Here is a 20,801-nt window from a genome sequence, read left to right on the forward strand (position 1 = left end):
ACAACAAAAATGTTTGTTGAATGTGTGCCAATCTGGTCAATGTAGCGTCTGACCCCAGACCCCTTTTACTGGGTCTATGAGAACCAAATTCAACACTCTAAACGTTGTCCCAACTCTCTACGTACATGGCCCTGACTTGATCTGTACCCCACGTCCACTCTGTCATTGCTCATCCATATATTTATATGTATATATTCTTAATCAGTTCCTTTAGATTTGTGTGTATTAGGTAGTTGTTGTGGAATTGTTAGATTACATGTTACATTTTGCTACACTGTCGGAACTAGAAGCACAAGCATTTCACTACACTCGCAATAACATCTGCTAACCATGTGTATGTGACCAGTAAAATTTGATTTGATGTCCCATATATATGATCTCATGTCTGGATCAATACCTGTTGAGAAACTGATCGCATTAACTCAGTGTCCCTCCATTTAATAATAATGATGATAATATATATATTATATTTCTCTTCTGTTCACACTGAACTGTTTTATCTCACCTCTTCTTCTCTTCTTCTCTTCCTCTCTTCCTTCCCCTCTCTTCTTCCTGTTTTATCTCACCTCTTCTTCTCTTCTTCTCTTCCTTCCCCTCTCTTCTTCCTGTTTTATCTCACCTCTTCTTCTCTTCTTCTCTTCCTTCCCCTCTCTTCTTCCTGTTTTATCTCACCTCTTCTTCTCTTCCTCTCTTCCTTCCCCTCTCTTCTTCCTGTTTTAACTCACCTCTTCTTCTCTTCCTCTCTTCCTTCCCCTCTCTTCTTCCTGTTTTATCTCACCTCTTCTTCTCTTCCTCTCTTCTTCTCTTCCTTCCCCTCTCTTCTTCCTGTTTTATCTCACCTCTTCTTCTCTTCCTCTCTTCCTTCCCCTCTCTTCTTCCTGTTTTATCTCACCTCTTCTTCTCTTCCTCTCTTCCTTCCCCTCTTTCCTTCCCCTCTCTTCTTCCTGTTTTATCTCACCTCTTCTTCTCTTCTTCTCTTCCTTCCCCTCTCTTCTTCCTGTTTTATCTCACCTCTTCTTCTCTTCTTCTCTTCCTTCCCCTCTCTTCTTCCTGTTTTATCTCACCTCTTCTTCTCTTCTTCTCTTCCTTCCCCTCTCTTCTTCCCTGTCTTTCTGGCCCGGGGTCTGTAGAGTAAAGATGCTGGTATCAGGACTTTGGTTATGCTGGATGAGCAGGGAGGTAAGTTCCTATAGAGACACAATATTACACTCTAAAATTCTGTTCACTTTCCCAAATATCCCAGGTTTCCCAGAAATCCTGGTTGGAGGATTACGGAATTCCTGCTTAATATTCTCTCCTTATTCCGGGAATCTTCTAAATCGGGATTTTAGGAAAAACAGTTTGGAAAGTATTCAGAACCCCTTGACTTTATCCACATTTTGTTATGTAACAGCCTTATTCTAAAATTGATTTTTTTAAAAACGAATTCTCATCCATCTACACACAATAGACCTTAATGACAAAGCCAAAACAAGTTTTTTTAAAAACCAGATACCTTATTTACATAAGTATTCAGACTCTTTGCTATGAGACTCGAAATTGCGCTAAGGTGCATCCTGTTTCCATTGATCATCCTTGAGATGTTTCTACAACTTGGTTGGAATCCACCTGTGATAAATTCAATTGATTGGACATGATTTGGAAAGGCACACATTTGTCTATATAAGGTCGCACAGTTGACAGTGCATGTCAGAGCAAAAACCACGCCATGATGTCAAAGGACTCCGAGACCGGATTGAAGGTCCCCAAGAACACAGTGGCCTCCATCATTCTTAAATGGAAGATATTTGGAACCAAGACTCTTCTTAGTGCTGGCCGGCCAGTCAAACTGAGCAATCGGGGGAGAAGGGCCTTGGTCAGGGAGGTGACACAAAACCCGATGATTACTCTGACAGAGCTTCAGAGTTCCTCTGTGGAGATGGGAGAACCTTCCAGAAGGACAACCATCTCTGCAGCACTCCACCAATCAGGCCTTTATGATAGTGGCCACTCCACAGTAAAAGGCACAACAGCATGCTTGGAGTTTGCCAAAAGGCCCCTAAAAAGATTCCCTGGTCTGATGAAACCAAGATTGAACTCTTTGCCCTGAATGCCAAGTGTCATGTCTGGAGGAAACCTTGCACTATCCCTACGGTGAAGCATAGTGGTGGCAGCATCATACTGTGGGGATGTTTTTCAGCTTCAGGGAGCGGGAGACTAGTCGGGATCGAGGGAAAGATGAACGGAGAAAAGTACAGAGAGATCCTTGATGAACACCTGCTCCAGAGTGCTCAAGACCTCAGACTGGGGCGAAGGTTCACCTTCCCACAGGACAACGGCCCTAAGCATACAACCAAGACAACGCTGCAGTGGTTTTGGGACAAGTCTCTGAATGTCCTTGAGTGGCCCAGCCAGAACCCGGACTTGAATCCGATCAAACATCTCTGGAGAGACCTGAAAATAGCTGAGCAGCAACGCTCCCAATTCAACCTGACAGAGCTTGAGAGGATCTGCAGAGAAGAATGGGAGAAACTCTCCAAATACAGGTGTGCCAAGCTTGTAGCGTCAAACCCAAGAAGACTCAAGGCTGTAATCGCTGCCAAAGGTGCTTAAACAAAGTACTAAATAAAGGGTCTTAATACTAATGTAAATGTGATATTTCAGTTTATTTAATTTGTATAAATTTGCAAAAAATTCTAAAAACCTGTTTTTGCTTTGCCATTATGTTGTATTATGTGTCGATAAATGGCGGGGGGGGGGGACTTCTGAATCTATTATAGAATAAGGCTGTAACCCAACAAAATGTAGAAAAGATCAAGGGGTCTGAATACTTTCTGAATACTTTCCCGAAGTATAGTCAGAAAGTTAAAAGCACCATGGTTTTGTAGTTCTGTTATTTCTATAATACTGTATATAGTGTATGAACTGTTTTCTGTCTTGTATCTTTATTAGAGGTATAGTACATTTTCTCAGTAAACAGTAGTAATGACCTGTCGTATCGAGGTGAAGAAAGCTGTTGATTGATAGCACATCCTCTTTACTGAGAGGACACACTGATCCGTTATACTAGTAGTAGTGACAAAACATCGCAATTGACTTCCACTCAAAGAGGACACATTTGTAGAATCCCTGAGTTTAGGCTTTGGTTAAGGAAATGGATCCTTGTGGAAGCTTGATAGTACTGGTTGGTTAGCCAGGAGAAGCAGCTTGATAGTACTGGTTGGTTAGCCAGGAGAAGCAGCTTGATAGTACTGGTTGGTTAGGTGGGAGAAGCAGCTTGATAGTACTGGTTGGTTAGGTGGGAGAAGCAGTTTGATTGTACTGGTTGGTTAGGTGGGAGAAGCAGCTTGATAGTACTGGTTGGTTAGCCAGGAGAAGCAGCTTGATAGTACTGGTTGGTTAGGTGGGAGAAGCAGCTTGATTGTTCTGGTTGGTTAGGTGGGAGAAGCAGCTTGATAGTACTGGTTGGTTAGGTGGGAGAAGCAGCTTGATTGTACTGGTTGGTTAGGTGGGAGAAGCAGCTTGATAGTGCTGGTTGGTTAGGTGGGAGAAGCAGCTTGATAGTACTGGTTGGTTAGGTGGGAGAAGCAGCTTGATAGTACTGGTTGGTTAGGTGGGAGAAGCAGCTTGATAGTACTGGTTGGTTAGGTGGGAGAAGCAGCTTGATAGTACTGGTTGGTTAGGTGGGAGAAGCAGCTTGATAGTACTGGTTGGTTAGGTGGGAGAAGCAGCTTGATAGTACTGGTTGGTTAGGTGGGAGAAGCAGCTTGATAGTACTGGTTGGTTAGGTGGGAGAAGCAGCTTGATAGTACTGGTTGGTTAGGTGGGAGAAGCAGCTTGATTGTACTGGTTGGTTAGCCAGGAGAAGCAGCCTAACCAGAAACAGACCTCAGTAGCTGCCATTCAGAATATGCAGCAGACTGAGAAGTTCAACTAAATAGACATTCTCAGTTGAATGGACAACATCTCTTCAAGTCTACTCTTGACCCAAACTGTTACAGACCTAAATCTATCCTACCCTGCCTTTCTAAGGTCTTCAAAAGCCAAGTCAACAAACAGATTAACGACCATTTCGAATCTCACCATACCTTCTCTGCTATGCAATCTGGTTTCAGAGCTGGTCATGGGTGCACCTCAGCCACGCTCAAGGTCCTAAACGATATCTTAACCGCCATCGATAAGAAACATTACTGTGCAGCCGTATTCATTGATCTGGCCAAGGCTTTCGACTCTGTCAATCACCACATCCTCATCGGCAGACTCGACAGCCTTGGTTTCTCAAATGATTGCCTCGCCTGGTTCACCAACTACTTCTCTGATAGAGTTCAGTGTGTCAAATCGGAGGGTCTGCTGTCCGGACCTCTGGCAGTCTCTATGGGGGTGCCACAGGGTTCAATTCTTGGACCGACTCTCTTCTCTGTATACATCAATAATGTCGCTCTTGATGCTGGTGAGTCTCTGATCCACCTCTATGCAGACTACACCATTCTGTATACTTCTGGCCCTTCTTTGGACACTGTGTTAACAACCCTCCAGGCAAGCTTCAATGCCATACAACTCTCCTTCCGTGGCATCCAATTGCTCTTAAATACAAGTAAAACTAAATGCATGCTCTTCAACCGATCGCTGCCTGCACCTGCCCGCCTGTCCAACATCACTACCCTGGACGGCTCTGACTTAGAATACGTGGACAACTACAAATACCTAGGTGTCTGGTTAGACTGTAAACTCTCCTTCCAGACCCACATCAAACATCTCCAATCCAAAGTTAAATCTAGAATTGGCTTCCTATTTCGCAACAAAGCATCCTTCACTCATGCTGCCAAACATACCCTTGTAAAACTGACCATCCTTCCAATTCTCGACTTCGGCGATGTCATTTACAAAATAGCCTCCAATACCCTACTCAACAAATTGGATGCAGTCTATCACAGTGCAATCTGTTTTGTCAACAAAGCCCCATATACTACCCACCACTGCGACCTGTACGCTCCCGTTGGCTGGCCCTCGCTTCATACTCGTCGCCAAACCCACTGGCTCCATGTCATCTACAAGACCCTGCTAGGTAAAGTCCCCCCTTAACTCAGCTCGCTGGTCACCATAGCATCACCCACCTGTAGCACGCGCTCCAGCAGGTATATCTCTCTGGTCACCCCCAAAACCAATTCTTTCTTTGGCCGCCTCTCCTTCCAGTTCTCTGCTGCCAATGACTGGAACGAACTACAAAAATCTCTGAAACTGGAAACAATTATCTCCCTCACTAGCTTTAAGCACCAGCTGTCACAGCAGCTCACAGATTACTGCACCTGTACACAGCCCATCTATAATTTAGCCCAAACAACTACCTCTTTCCCTACTGTATTTATTTTGCTCCTTTGCACCCCATTATTTTTATTTCTACTTTGCACATTCTTCCACTGCAAATCTACCATTCCAGTGTTTTACTTGCTATATTGTATTTACTTCGCCACCATGGCCTTTTTTTTTGCCTTTACCTCCCTTATCTCACCTCATTTGCTCACATCGTATATAGACTTGTTTATACTGTGTTATTGACTGTATGTTTGTTTTACTCCATGTGTAACTCTGTGTCGTTGTATGTGTCGAACTGCTTTGCTTTATCTTGGCCAGGTCACAATTGTAAATGAGAACTTGTTCTCAACTTGCCTACCTGGTTAAATAAAGGTGAAATAAAATAAAAATTAGACCTCAGTTGAATGGACATCACATGGTTTCCTGGCAGTGAGAAAGACAGTCCCTGAGAAGCATCTGACCACTGAATGTCAGTGATGTATAAAATAATGTCAGTGAGCTATAGAATAATGTCAGTGAGGTATAAAATAATGTCAGTGAGGGATAGAATAATGTCAGTGAGCTATAGAATAATGTCAGTGAGGTATAGAATAATGTCAGTGAGCTATAGAATAATGTCAGTGAGGTATAGAATGATGTTAGTGAGGTGTAGCAATAGGCAAATATAAAGCATTCACATCCACTCCTGTGTTCAATTGGATTTACTGGATTGTTTCAACAGAAAAATATAAATAGATCAAACGATCATATCCACTCTGTCGGTGGTATTTCTATCTGCAACATTCAGTGCTTTGCTTCCTGAGTAATGGTGCTGACTTCCTGCTCGCTGCAACCGCCACCACCGCCACAGAGCAATCAATTCCCAGATTCAAATGGCCCCTGCCCCTCCCTCCACCACAATGCAGCCCCATCCACCAGGCCCTGGAAGGAAGGACCAGAGCAACCTCCATTTGCACAGGTCGGCTGAGATTACAGTGAATGTGGCTAACACCATGGTGTGGTCACGGTGTTGGCTGAGATTACAGTGAATGTGGCTAACACCATGGTGTGGTCAAGGGTTGGCTGAGATTACAGTGAATGTGGCTAACACCATGGTGTGGTCACGGGTTGGCTGAGATTACAGTGAATGTGGCTAACACCATGGTGTGGTCTCGCCAACATGACAAGGAGCTTCGCTGTGGTCAGAACGCTGGCGAGACATGGGGATGTTGTCTTTCTCGGCTTCTAGGTTCAGCCAATCAAATAATACTGAGATTATTGACCATCTAAAAAAACGCTCTACAAATTCTGTCTATTTGAACATCAGTCCACCAAAACCCTCCCCCACCACAACAGGCATATACTCACTAACACACACACACACATCTACACTCACACACCTCAACACACACACACGCACACGCACACACACACACACACACACACACACACACACACACACACACACACACACACACACACACACACACACACACACACACACACACACACACACACACACACACACACTGGTGGGTGATCAGTCATGTATGTGTCTTGTGGTAATGCATGAGAGCTCCTTGGAAACAGCAGTTGTGGAGTGACTTCAGAAGTAATCTGATTGGCTACACTACTGTTAACCCAAGTGTTCCCATTGGTCAGTCAAGGGCAGTCTTTCACGCTCTGATTGTGTAGAGAAGTGTGTAATTGCAGACCGCAATTAGAGGTGCTTTCTGATATCGCGTTACACACATTGGTGCTCTCCATTGGTCCATGGCAGTTTCTTTCACGTCGGGGACAACAGTTGCTGACAACTGTAGCATTGTAGCTAAGCCTAAGCCTAACCCTTTTCCTAACCTTAACCTCAGTCTCCTAACCTACCACGTTCATTATCCTAACCTGGCACGTTAGTTATCCTAACCTGCTATGTGAACAAATCCTCTGTGTCGAGCAACCCTCAGGCTCATAACACTGGAACTGACCAATGGCATGTATCAACGGGGGTTTCCCGATATCAGGGAACACCCACATAAAGAAACGCCCTGAATTGTGGTCTGCAATTACACCATATTCAGTGTGTAAAAGGCATGCTGTAAGCAGAGAGAGTCACCCAACTGAGCTATGATGATAAGATTTCTCTCATGCTCTCTCTGTCACATTCCACCTCTTATCCAATCCCTCGTGATCCCTGGGATTACCTGGGGAGGCTAATTATCTGTGGGGGTAGTGTTGTCAGGGGCAACAGAGAGGTCAGTGAGGATAACAACACTGTACAGTGGCTAGCCGTGACCAGAGATGAGTGTATCTGTCTACAAACATTGTGATTTTTTTTCTCCACAAACCAGGGATTTTACAAATGTTCACACGTGAACAAGCAAGCCACCACGGCCATGAATTCCCTTACCCTTACCTATACTCCAGACCACTCCCTTCTCCCTGGACCCACTCCAGGTAGATAATGACCGTAACTACAGGTCTAGGATCAGAGTATTCACAATACTAACCCAACTCACCATTTAGGGAATTAACCAATATCTGACCCTGTTTCAGTGGTTGAGGGAATGAACCAATATCTGACCCTGTTTCAGTGGTTGGGGAATTAATCAATATCTGACCCTGTATCAGTGGTTGAGGGAATAAATCAATATCTGACCCTGTATCAGTGGTTGAGGGAATGAACCAATATCTGACCCTGTTTCAGTGGTTGAGGGAATGAATCAATATCTGACCCTGTTTCATTGGTTTAGGGAATGAACCAATATCTGACCCTGTTTCAGTGGTTGAGGGAATGAACCAATATCTGACCCTGTTTCAGTGGTTGGGGGAATTAATCAATATCTGACCCTGTATCAGTGGTTGAGGGAATGAATCAATATCTGACCCTGTTTCAGTGGTTTAGGGCAACCTCTTGGACTGTCATCACTGTTTGTACCCAACTTACATTCAAACATTCTGCTTGCATGTTACTACATGTCCCATAATGCTTTTCACCGTATCCACTGCTTCACAACACTTGTTTACTTCATCTACAGTCCTCTATCACTCTCATCCTGTTTCTCTCTGTCTATCATCTCTCTCTCTCTCTCTATCACCACTGGCTGGTTTCCAATACAAAAGTGGGTTAAAATAAGAACAGGTATTTTCAACATCGTGTGATCATAGGTGTGCTCCTTTCCCTAGGCCCTAGCAGAAGAGGTGCCCAATGAGGGAGGTTATTTTGTATTGGAATCCAGCCTTTATGTGTTCTTCATTGTATATCTGTGACAATCTTTCTCTCTCACTGCACTGGCTGTGAGTGTGTCAGTGTGGCTCCATAAGGCATTGCATTATGGGTGTTGTTTGATAGGCTGTAACTTAGACCTCAATCATCACAAGAGCCAATCCAATTCATTTCACTGCTCTCATTTCCTTTGTTGTTACCAGAACAACTGGATTGGTTTGAAGATGGCATGAACAAGGTTCATCAAGACTTGAAGGAGGCCGAGAAATATATATATTTTAATTGAACCTTTATTTAACTAGACAGGTCAGTTGAGAACAAATTCTTATTTACAATGACAGCCTACTGGGGAACAGTGAGTTAACTGCCTTGTCAACTCAGGGATTCGATCCAGCAACCCTTCGGTTACTGGCCCAACGCTCTAACCACTAGGCTACCTGACTAGGCAAAGCTTTGGCCAATTATGTCCATGTGTTGCCAAGTAGGTACCGGTGGCGACAGGCCCTGGAATCTAGCCTGTGTTGGGTTGGTAGTGCTGTCCAATGTCTCTGTCTCTTTAGTCACAGTCTCTTTTTGTCTCCTTTCCTTTGTTCTCCCCTCTCTCCTTCTCCCCCGTTCTCTGTCACGTGCCTTCGTTCTCTGTGGGGATAAATGACTTGTGTTGACAATCAGAGCAACTGGAGCGGATCGAGGAGGGGATGGACCAGATCAATAAGGACATGAAGGATGCAGAAAAGAATTTGAACAATCTAGGGTCTCTCTGTGGTCTTTGTTCGTGTCCCTGTAACAAGTAGGTGCAGCCTGCCTACCTTACTGCCTGCTGCCTGTCTACCTGTCTGTTTGTCTGCCTGCCTGTCAACTTGCCTGCTTTAATGCCTAAAGTAGAGTGCATGGTGACCAGTACAACACTATGGCGTGTCAACTTCAGACCTTACCCAGGGCCTTGTATGCTGCTTCCTCCTGCACTTAGAGAGAGAGAGAGATGCATGTTGGGCTAATCCACTGTACCTTCTCCTTCAAATGATCACAGTCATACCTGGCATACTTGTATCAGCATGTTACATAATGCTACAACATGAGGCAGTAGGCCTACAGTACGATTTAACGTGACCTGATTACTGCTGTTGTTTGTACATATGCACAAACATACTGCCTATGCATGGCAGACACACACACACACACACACACACACACACACACACACACACACACACACACACACACACACTTACCTACCTACCTGAGTTTTTCTTTCAGCAGGTATCCAGGTCACAGTGTATTCAGTAGTTTACTGATTACAGGAAAAAGTTAACACAATTGCACACAGTTCTCTTGTGATGAAAACAAATGTGTTAATATTCGGTGAACAAAACACTTAAGTTACATTTGTTTTAACTGATTACATTTTATTTAAAGTTTAGCAAAAAGGTGGTCTAAGTTAAGCAAGTCAGGTACGAAGGCAAGAAAATGATCAGAAGTTGTGTAGATGTATTTGAGCATTTTATCATTGCTGTTCTGCTGTAGATACAGTAAAAACAGGTTTATATAGGGTTTATATAGGGTTTTATATAGGGTTTATATAGGGTTTATATAGGGTTTTATATAGGGTTTATATAGGTTTTATATAGGTTTATATAGGTTTATATAGGTTTTATATAGGTTTATATAGGGTTTATATAGGGTTTTATATAGGTTTATATAGGGTTTATATAGGGTTTTATATAGGGTTTATATAGGTTTTATATAGGTTTTATATAGGGTTTTATATAGGTTTTATAAAGGGTTTATATAGGTTTTATATAGGTTTTTATATAGGTTTTATATAGGGTTTTATATAGGGTTTATATAGGTTTTATATAGGTTTTATATAGGGTTTTATATAGGGTTTTATATAGGGTTTATGTAGGGTTTATATAGGGTTTTATATAGGTTTTATATAGGGTTTATATAGGGTTTTATATAGGGTTTATATAGGGTTTTATATAGGGTTTATGTAGGGTTTATATAGGTTTTATATAGGGTTTATATAGGTTTTATATAGGGTTTATATAGGGTTTATATAGGGTTTTATATAGGGTTTTATATAGGTTTTATATAGGGTTTATATAGGTTTTATATAGGGTTTTATATAGGTTTTATATAGGTTTTATATAGGGTTTATATAGGTTTTATATAGGGTTTATATAGAGTTTTATATAGATTTTAAATAGGGTTTATATAGGTTGTATATATGGTTTTATATAGGGTTTATATAGGTTTTATATAGGTTATATTTAGGTTTTATATAGGTTTTATATAGGGTTTATATAGGGTTGTCACACCCTGACCATAGTTTACTTTGTATATTTCTATGTTTTGGTTGGTCAGGGTGTGAGCTGAGTGGGCATTCTATGTTTCATGTCTAGTTTGTCTATTTCTATGTCTGGCCTGATATGGTTCTCAATCAGAGGCAGGTGTTAGTCATTGTCTCTGATTGGGAACCATATTTAGGTAGCCTGGGTTTCACTGTGTGTTTGTGGGTGATTGTTCCTGTCTCTGTGTTTTCACCAGATAGGGCTGTTTCGGTTTTCGTTACGTTTCCACGTTTGTTGTTTTTTGTAGTTTTTGTATTGATTCGTGTTTTACGTTTGTTGATTAAACATGGATCTCAATCTACATGCCGCATTTTGGTCCGACTCTCCTTCACCAAAAGAGAACCGTTACAGAATCACCCACCGCAACGGGACCAAGCGGCGTGTCAACAGGCAGGAGCCACAGGAGAAGCAACAAAGGCAGCAACAGCGGCGCAATGAGGATTGGACATGGGACAATATATTGGATGGCAAGGGTTGCTATACATGGGAGGAGATCCTGGCGGGAAGGGATTGCCTTCCATGGGAACAGGTGGAGGCAGCGAGGAGAGCAGAGGCAGCCGGAGAGAGGAGCCGGCGATATGAGGGAACACAGTTGGCAAGGAAGCCCGAGAGTCAGCCCCAAAATTTCTTGGGGGAGGCTCACAGGGAGTAGGGCTACGCCAGGTAGGAGACCTGCGCAAACTCCCTGTGCTTACCGGGGGCTAGAGAGACCGGGCAGGCACCCTGTTATGCAGTGGTGCGCACCGGTGTCCCCAGTGCGGGTGCATAGCCCGGTGCGGTATATTCCAGCTCCCCGTATCGGCCGGGCTAGATTGAGCGTCGAGCCAAATGCCATGAAGCCGGCTCTACGCATCTGGTCCCCAGTGCGTCTCCTTGGGCCGGCTTACATGGTACCAGCCTTGCGCTCGGTGTCTCCGGTTCGCCTGCATAGCCCAGTGCGGGCTATTCCACCTCGCTGCACTGGCAGGGCAACCGAGAGCATTCAACCAGGTAAGGTTGGGCAGGCTCGGTGCTCAAGAGCTCCAGTGCACCTGCACGGTCCGGTCTATCCAGTACCACCTCCACACTCCAGCCCTCCGGTAGCAGCTCCCCGCACCAGGCTTCCTGTGCGTGTTCTCGGTCCAGTACCACCAGTACCAGCACCACGCATCAGGCCTACAGTGCGCCTCGCCTCTCCAGCGCTGTCGGAGTCTCCCGCCTGTTCAGCGCAGCCAGAGCCTTCCTCCTCTAGAGCGCTGCTGGAGTCTCCTGTCTGTTCAGCGCAGCCAGAGCTGCCAGCCTGCATGGAGCAGCCAGAGCTGCCAGCCTGCATGGAGCAGCCAGAGCTGCCAGCCTGCATGGAGCAGCCGGAGCTGTCAGTCTGCATGGAGCAGCCGGAGCTGTCAGTCTGCATGGAGCAGCCGGAGCTGTCAGTCTGCATGGAGCAGCCGGAGATGCCAGTCTGCAAGGAGCTGCCGGTCTGCACGGAGCTGTCGGTCTGCACGGAGCTGCCAGTCTGCACGGAGCTGCCAGTCTGCACGGAGCTGCCAGTCTGCACGGAGCCGCCAGAGCTGCCAGTCTGTAAGAAGCCGCCAGAGCTGTCAGCCTATATGGAGCAGCCAGAGCCGCCAGTCAGCGTGGAGCAGCCAGATCAGTCAGTCTGCCATGATCCGCCAGTCAGCCGGACTCTTCCAGATCCGCCAGTCAGCCGGACTCTTCCAGATCCGCCAGTCAGCCGGACTCTTCCAGATCCGCCAGTCAGCCGGACTCTTCCAGATCCGCCAGTCAGCCGGACTCTTCCAGATCCGCCAGTCAGCCGGACTCTTCCAGATCCGCCAGTCAGCCGGACTCTTCCAGATCCGCCAGTCAGCCGGACTCTACCAGATCCGCCAGTCAGCCGGACTCTTCCAGATCCGCCAGTCAGCCGGACTCTCCAGATCCGCCAGTCAGTCGGACTCTTCCAGATCCGCCAGTCAGCCAGGATCCGCCGGTCAGCCAGACTCTTCCAGATCCGCCAGTCAGCCAGACTCTTCCAGATCCGCCAGTCTGCCAGACTCTTCCAGATCCGCCAGTCTGCCAGACTCTTCCAGATCCGCCAGTCTGCCAGACTCTTCCAGATCCGCCAGTCTGCCAGACTCTTCCAGATCCGCCAGTCTGCCAGACTCTTCCAGATCCGCCAGTCTGCCAGACTCTTCCAGATCCGCCAGTCTGCCAGACCCTTCCAGATCCGCCAGTCTGCCAGATCCGCCAGACTCTTCCAGATCCGCCAGTCAGCCAGGATCTGCCAGAGCCTTCCTCCTCTCCTGTGCTGTCGGAGTCTGAAGAGTCCCTTTGTCCCGAGTTGTCCCTTTGTCCCGAGTTGTCCCTTTGTCCCGAGCTGCCCCTCTGTCCCGAGCTGCCCCTCTGTCCCGAGCTGCCCCTCTGTCCCGAGCTGCCCCTCTGTCCCGAGCTGCCCCTCTGTCCCGTGTTATTAAGTAGGGTTGCCGTGGCTAGGAGGTCACGGAAGCGGACAAGGTGGAGGAAGACTACGGTGAAGTGGGGGCCACGTCCAGCACCAGAGCCGCCACCGTGGACAGATGCCCACCCAGACCCTCCCCTATAGGTTCAGGTTTTGCGGCCGGAGTCCGCACCTTGGGGGGGTACTGTCACACCCTGACCATAGTTTACTTTGTATATTTCTATGTTTTGGTTGGTCAGGGTGTGAGCTGAGTGGGCATTCTATGTTTCATGTCTAGTTTGTCTATTTCTATGTCTGGCCTGATATGGTTCTCAATCAGAGGCAGGTGTTAGTCATTGTCTCTGATTGGGAACCATATTTAGGTAGCCTGGGTTTCACTGTGTTCATTGTTCCTGTCTCTGTGTATTCACCAGATAGGGCTATTTCGGTTTTCGTTACGTTTCCACGTTTGTTGTTTTTTGTAGTTTTTGTATTGATTCGTGTTTTACGTTTGTTGATTAAACATGGATTGCAATCTACACGCCGCATTTTGGTCCAACTCTCCTTCACCAAAAGAGAACCGTTACAAGGGTTTTATATAGGGTTTTATATAGGGTTTTATATAGGGGTTTATATAGGTTATATATAGCGTGTATATATATATATATATTTATATAGGGTTTAATTAGGTTTTATATAGATATTAAATAGGTTTTATATTGGGTTTTATATAGGTTATATATATATATAGGGTTTTATATTTTTCATATTGGATTCATATAGGGTTTATATAGGGGTTTATATTGGGTTTCATATAGTTTTTTATATATTTCATATTGGGTTTATATAGATTTTAAATAGGTTTTATATAAGGTTTATATAGGTTTAATATAGGGTTTATATATATTTTATATAGGGTTTATATAGATTTTATGTTTATTTTATGTCGTTTTTATGTAGGGTTTATATAGGTTATATATAGATTTGAAATATGTTTTATATAGGTTTTATATAGGGTTTTATATAGATTTTATGCAGGGTTTTATATAGGGTTTTACATATTTCATATTGGGTTTATATAGATTATATATAGATTTTAAATAGGTTTTATTTAGGTTAATATAGATTTTATATAGAGGTTTATATAGGTTATATTTAGGGTTTATATAGGTTATATATAGGGGTATATAGGTTTCATATAGGTTTTATATAGATTTTATATAGGTTTTATATAGATTTTATATAGGTTTTATATATGTTTCATATAGGGTTTATATATGTTTTCTATAGACTATATATATATATTTTATATAGGGTTTTATATAGATTTTATATAGGTTTTATATAGACTTTATATAGGTTTTATATACAGTGGGGTGAACAAGTATTTGATACACTGCCGATTGTGCAGGTTTTCCTACTTACAAAGCATGTAGAGGTCTGTAATTTCTGTGAGAGACGGAATCAGTCTTCAACTGTGAGAGACGGAATCTAAAACAAAAATCCAGAAAATCACATTGTATGATTTTTAATTAATTAATTTGCATTTTATTTAATGACATAAGTATTTGATCACCTACCAACCAGTAAGAATTCTGGCTCTCACAGACCTGTTAGTTTTTCTTTAAGAAGCCCTCCTGTTCTCAACTCATTACCTGTATTAACTGCACCTGTTTGAACTCGTTACCTGTATAAAAGACACCTGTCCACACATCACAATCAAACAGACTCCAACCTCTCCACAATGACCAAGACTAGAGAGCTGTGTAAGGGCATCAGGGATAAAATTGTAGACCTACACAAGGCTGGGGTGGGCTACAGGACAATAGGCAAGCAGCTTGGTGACAAGGCAACAACTGTTGGCGTAATTATTAGAAAATGGAAGAAGTTCAAGATGACGGTCAATCACCCTCGGTCTGGGGCTCCATGCAAGATCTCACCTTGTGGGGCATCAATGATCATGAGGAAGGTGAGGGATCCGCCCAGAACTACACGGCAGGACCTGGTCAATGACCTGAAGAGAGCTGGGACCACAGTCTCAAAGAAAACCATTAGTAACACATTACGCCGTCATGGATTAAAATCCTGCAGCGCACGCAAGGTCCCCCTGCTCAAGCCAGCGCATGTCCAGGCCCGTCTGATGTTTGCCAATGACCATCTGGATGATCCAGAGGAGGAATAGGAGAAGGTCATGTGGTCTGATGAGACAAAAATAGAGCTTTTTGGTCTAAACTCCACTCGCCGGGTTTGGAGGAAGAAAAAGGATGAGTACAACCCCAAGAACACCATCCCAACCGTGAAGCATGGAGGTAGAAACATCATTCTTTGGGGATGCTTTTCTGCAAAGGGGACAGGACGACTGCACCGTATTGAGGGGAGGATGGATGGGGCCATGTATCGCGAGATCTTGGCCAACAACCTCTTTTCCTCAGTAAGAGCATTGAAGATGGGTCGTGGCTGGGTCTTCCAGCATGACAACGACCCGAAACACACAGCCAGGGCAACTAAGGAGTGGCTCCGTAAGAAGAGAAGAGTTTCTTGCACCCAGTATAATTGTGTCCTTTACACACATTACTGCGTGTTTGTCCTCCTGTCTCCCTGTCTGTCCGCTGGCGTCTGTCTGTGTTGTCTCCTTTATGTCCTGTTAGTGTGTGTTTGTGTCCGTCTCTTCTATCTTCAGGTCTGTAAAGGACCACTTTCTATCCCCCACTTAGACAGTAAATACACTACAACTGAACTGATCAGTACTTGGATCAATTATTGATTGATAGATCTAACATATACTGTATAACATAACACATATATATGAACCTTAGATAGATACATAGATAGAGAGATAGATATCTACCATTGGCATGCTGTGTTGGTGTGCTGCCGTGCTGTCATTACACATTACTTGTGTCGTATACTGGATCTATTACATCAAATGAAAGTTTCCACCCCCCTGACTGGTATGTGTCCCTGCAGGATAAAGGGGGGAGGGCAGGCATGGGGGGCCAACCAGGATGGAGTGGTTAACAGTCAGCCAGGGGCCCGTGTGGTGGACGAACGTGAACAGATGGCCATCAGTGGAGGGTTCATCCGCAGGTGAGGAGTTGGTGTGCACGTGTGTGCACGTGTGCATATGGACTCCCTCTGCCACGCCGAAATCTACTGACAGTTTTATGGACTATCCAATGTGCGTTTCCAGGGTAACTGAAGACGCCCGGGAGAATGAGATGGATGAGAACCTGGAGCAGGTGGGCGGGATCATCGGTAACCTGCGTCACATGGCCCTGGACATGGGCAACGAGATAGACACCCAGAACCGGCAGATCGACAGGATCATGGACAAGGTGCCCGATCATAACGATGACAATCAATACATTTTCAGTGTCAGAGATGGTCAGCCATGCGCTGAGTTGACAGTCTACAATTAAAGTCTTGATCTTGATTGATATTGCTTGCATAATTTCACATCATCCCAAACGTCTCCCTCTCTCCTCAGGCTGATTCCAACAAGACCAGGATTGACGAGGCCAACCAGCGTGCCACAAAGATGTTGGGCTAAGCTGCAGCGACAACAAGCTTTCAACCCCCCCCGAAACATGCTTTTATCATGGCACTTTCTCAGACCCGCCCCCTCCTCCTTCTCTTCTTCCTGTTGTAAAATGTTGTTCTGTTGTCTTCTATCTTTGGCTTTTATTAAAATGATAGTCCTGGTTAGTCATCTCGTCCTCTACCCCCCTCCCCCATTCTGTCTGTTCCTAAAGTTGTTTCTCTACCCTCCATTCTGTCTCTCCTAGTTGTTCCTCTACCCTCCATTCTGTCTCTCCTAGTTGTTCCTCTACCCCATTCTCTCTCCTCCTAGTTGTTCCTCTACCCTCCATTCTGTCTCTCCTAGTTGTTCCTCTACCCAATTTTCTCTCCTCCTAGTTGTTCCTCTACCCTCCATTATGCCTCCTCCTAGTTGTTCCTCTACCCTCCATTATGCCTCTCCTCCTAGTTGTTCCTCTACCCTCCATTATGCCTCTCCTCCTAGTTGTTCCTCTACCCTCCATTCTGTCTCCCTTCCTAGTTGTTCCTCTACCCTCCATTGTCTCTCCTAGTTGTTCCTCTACCCTCCATTCTCTCTCCTCCTAGTTGTTCCTCTACCCTCCATTCTCTCTCTTCCTAGTTGTTCCTCTACCCTCCATTGTCTCTCCTAGTTGTTCCTCTACCCTCCATTCTGTCTCTCTTCCTAGTTGTTCATCTACTTCCCATTCTGTCTCTCTTCCTAGTTGTTCGTCTACTTCCCATTCTGTCTCTCTTCCTAGTTGTTCGTCTACTTCCCATTCTGTCTCTCTTCCTAGTTGTTCCTCTACCTCCCATTCTGTCTCTCCTCCTAGTTGTTCATCTACTTCCCATTCTGTCTCTCCTCCTAGTTGTTCATCTACTTCCCATTCTGTCTCTCTTCCTAGTTGTTCGTCTACTTCCCATTCTGTCTCTCTTCCTAGTTGTTCATCTACTTCCCATTCTGTCTCTCCTCCTAGTTGTTCATCTACTTCCCATTCTCTCTTCCTAGTCGTTCATCTACTTCCCATTCTGTCTCTCTTCCTAGTTGTTCATCTACTACCCATTCTGTCTCTCCTCCTAGTTGTTCATCTACTTCCCATTCTGTCTCTCCTCCTAGTTGTTCATCTACTTCCCATTCTGTCTCTCCTCCTAGTTGTTCATCTACTTCCCATTCTGTCTCTCCTCCTAGTTGTTCATCTACTTCCCATGCTGTCTCTCCTCCTAGTTGTTCATCTACTTCCCATTCTGTCTCTCTTCCTAGTTGTTTGTCTACTTCCCATTCTGTTTCTCTTCCTAGTTGTTCATCTACTTCCCATTCTGTCTCTCCTCCTAGTTGTTCCTCTACCCTCGATTCTGTCTCTCCTCCTAGTTGTTCATCTACTTCCCATTCTGTCTCTCCTCCTAGTTGTTCGTCTACTTCCCATTCTGTCTCTCCTCCTAGTTGTTCATCTACTTCCCATTCTGTCTCTCTTCCTAGTTGTTCATCTACTCCCCATTCTGTCTCTCCTCCTAGTTGTTCCTCTACCCTCCATTCTGTCTCTCCTCCTAGTTGTTCATCTACTTCCCATTCTGTCTCTCCTCCTATTTGTTCATCTACTTCCCATTCTGTCTCTCTTCCTAGTTGTTCATCTACTTCCCATTCTGTCTCTCCTCCTAGTTGTTCCTCTACCCTCCATTCTGTCTCTCCTCCTAGTTGTTCATCTACTTCCCATTCTGTCTCTCTTCCTAGTTGTTCATCTACTTCCCATTCTGTCTCTCTTCCTAGTTGTTCATCTACTTCCCATTCTGTCTCTCCTCCTAGTTGTTCATCTACTTCCCATTCTGTCTCTCCTCCTAGTTGTTCGTCTACTTCCCATTCTGTCTCTCCTCCTAGTTGTTCGTCTACTTCCCATTCTGTCTCTCCTCCTAGTTGTTCATCTACTTCCCATTCTGTCTCTCCTCCTAGTTGTTCGTCTACTTCCCATTCTGTCTCTCCTCCTAGTTGTTCATCTACTTCCCATTCTGTCTCTCCTCCTAGTTGTTCGTCTACTGCCCATTCTGTCTCTCCTCCTAGTTGTTCATCTACTTCCCATTCTGTCTCTCCTCCTAGTTGTTTGTCTACTTCCCATTCTGTCTCTCCTCCTAGTTGTTCGTCTACTTCCCATTCTGTCTCTCCTCCTAAAGTATATAGTGCTTCTTTGATGGCTTTAGCTCACCTGTGCAGTTCTCTGTTTCCGTCTTGCTCATCTTCTTTTATATAAACTGTATTTACATCATTACTCAGATACCACGACTACTATTGCTTTACATGAGCAGGACAATGCTCCACTACATGCTGTTTCTTCCATGTGTTAGTGGTGTGACAGTGTTGTCCACGATAGACACTCTGTAGTTAATGTTGTTTTTGATGCTAAACGAAAGTAAAACAAACATACAAGTCAGAAGTCCCTTTTCCAAAAACACTGTCATCTTCCTCCCAGACACTCCCATAAAGGTACAATGTGCAACTGTTCTGGGAACATAACCAGTGATACACCTCATTTTTCAGCCAGGCTCACGCCTTCAATGCAACGTTACTTTGCATTATCATTGACCGGTGATTAGCAGTAATGGTAATTTCTAAAGTCACGTGAGCCCACATGTCCCATGTAGGGAATTGAACCCACAACCTAGGGTTTAGCAGCTCCATGCTCAAACCAACTCATTGTCAGGGGCAGAGTATCTAAACCCCTCCTCTCAGACAGACCTGGAGACGGGCGGAGGTAGGAGAACAACAACGAGCAGAATGCTTTGATTACGTAACCCAGGTGGGCTCCAATGCAGTAGCAGCCATTCATGGTTGGCTCATCAACCTCTGGTTATGTCCGGCTCAACCGCTCAGCGGTCTTACTCCCTTTGATGTACTGTAGCCCTGTGTGTGTCCCGCAGCAGACAGAACAACATCATCATCATCTAGAACAAGTAACATGGCCAACACAGCATACCCAGCAGTGTGTAGGACACTCCCAGCTGAGAGGATACCCTGCTTCCTGCCACTCTGCAATAGTGCCACTCTTTTGTTCACACATTTCCAGACTGTGATCATTGTAAAATAATGTGGGGAAAAATGCCAATTAAAAACATGACTGTAGAACAACACAAAAACACGTTATTTATTGAAAATGTAGATGGACTGTGTGGGAGTTGTATACATACTGCAACACTAGACTGGAAAAACTAAAAGGACTGACATTACACTCAGGCTACACTCCACAGGAAGGAAGGAGAGGACTGACAGGCTACACTCCACAGGAAGGAAGGAGAGGACTGACATTACACACTCAGGCTACACTCCACAGGAAGGAAGGAGAGGACTGACAGGCTACCCTCCACAGGAAGGAAGGAGAGGACTGACATTACACTCAGGCTACACTCCACAGGAAGGAAGGAGAGGACTGACATTACACTCAGGCTTCACTCCACAGGAAGGAAGGAGAGGACTGACATTACACACTCAGGCTACCCTCCACAGGAAGGAGAGGACTGACATTACACTCAGGCTACCTCCACAGGAAGGAAGGAGAGGACTGACATTACACACTCAGGCTACACTCCACAGGAAGGAAGGAGAGGACTGACATTACACACTCAGGCTACCCTCCACAGGAAGGAAGGAGAGGACTGACATTACACACTCAGGCTACCCTCCACAGGAAGCAAGGAGAGGACTGACATTACACACTCAGGCTACCCTCCACAGGAAGGAAGGAGAGGACTGACATTACACACTCAGGCTACCCTCCACAGGAAGGAAGGAGAGGACTGGCATTACACACTCAGGCTACCCTCCACAGGAAGGAAGGAGAGGACTGACATTACACACTCAGGCTACCCTCCACAGGAAGGAAGGAGAGGACTGACATTACACACTCAGGCTACCCTCCACAGGAAGGAAGGAGAGGACTGACATTACACACTCAGGCTACCCTCCACAGGAAGGAAGGAGAGGACTGACAGGCTACACTCCACAGGAAGGAAGGAGAGGACT

The 20,801-nt window shown here is 45.0% G+C and overlaps 1 protein-coding gene across 1 annotated transcript in view; it reads left to right on the plus strand.

Moving 5' to 3' along the window:
- LOC112262230 (synaptosomal-associated protein 25-B-like) overlaps positions 1 to 17,582 on the plus strand; it is a 72,157-nt gene extending 54,575 nt beyond the window's left edge. Inside the window, exons 4-8 of the mRNA XM_042330223.1 lie at positions 1,131 to 1,179; positions 9,164 to 9,281; positions 16,229 to 16,348; positions 16,452 to 16,596; positions 16,749 to 17,582. Coding sequence (XP_042186157.1) covers positions 1,131 to 1,179; positions 9,164 to 9,281; positions 16,229 to 16,348; positions 16,452 to 16,596; positions 16,749 to 16,811 — 495 coding nt within the window. The 3' untranslated portion in view covers positions 16,812 to 17,582. The remainder of the gene's footprint in view (positions 1 to 1,130; positions 1,180 to 9,163; positions 9,282 to 16,228; positions 16,349 to 16,451; positions 16,597 to 16,748) is intronic.
- Positions 17,583 to 20,801: the final 3,219 nt, after the last annotated feature.

The sequence above is a fragment of the Oncorhynchus tshawytscha genome, linkage group LG11 (genome assembly GCF_018296145.1).
Source record: "Oncorhynchus tshawytscha isolate Ot180627B linkage group LG11, Otsh_v2.0, whole genome shotgun sequence".
Classification (NCBI taxonomy): Eukaryota; Metazoa; Chordata; class Actinopteri; order Salmoniformes; family Salmonidae; genus Oncorhynchus; species Oncorhynchus tshawytscha.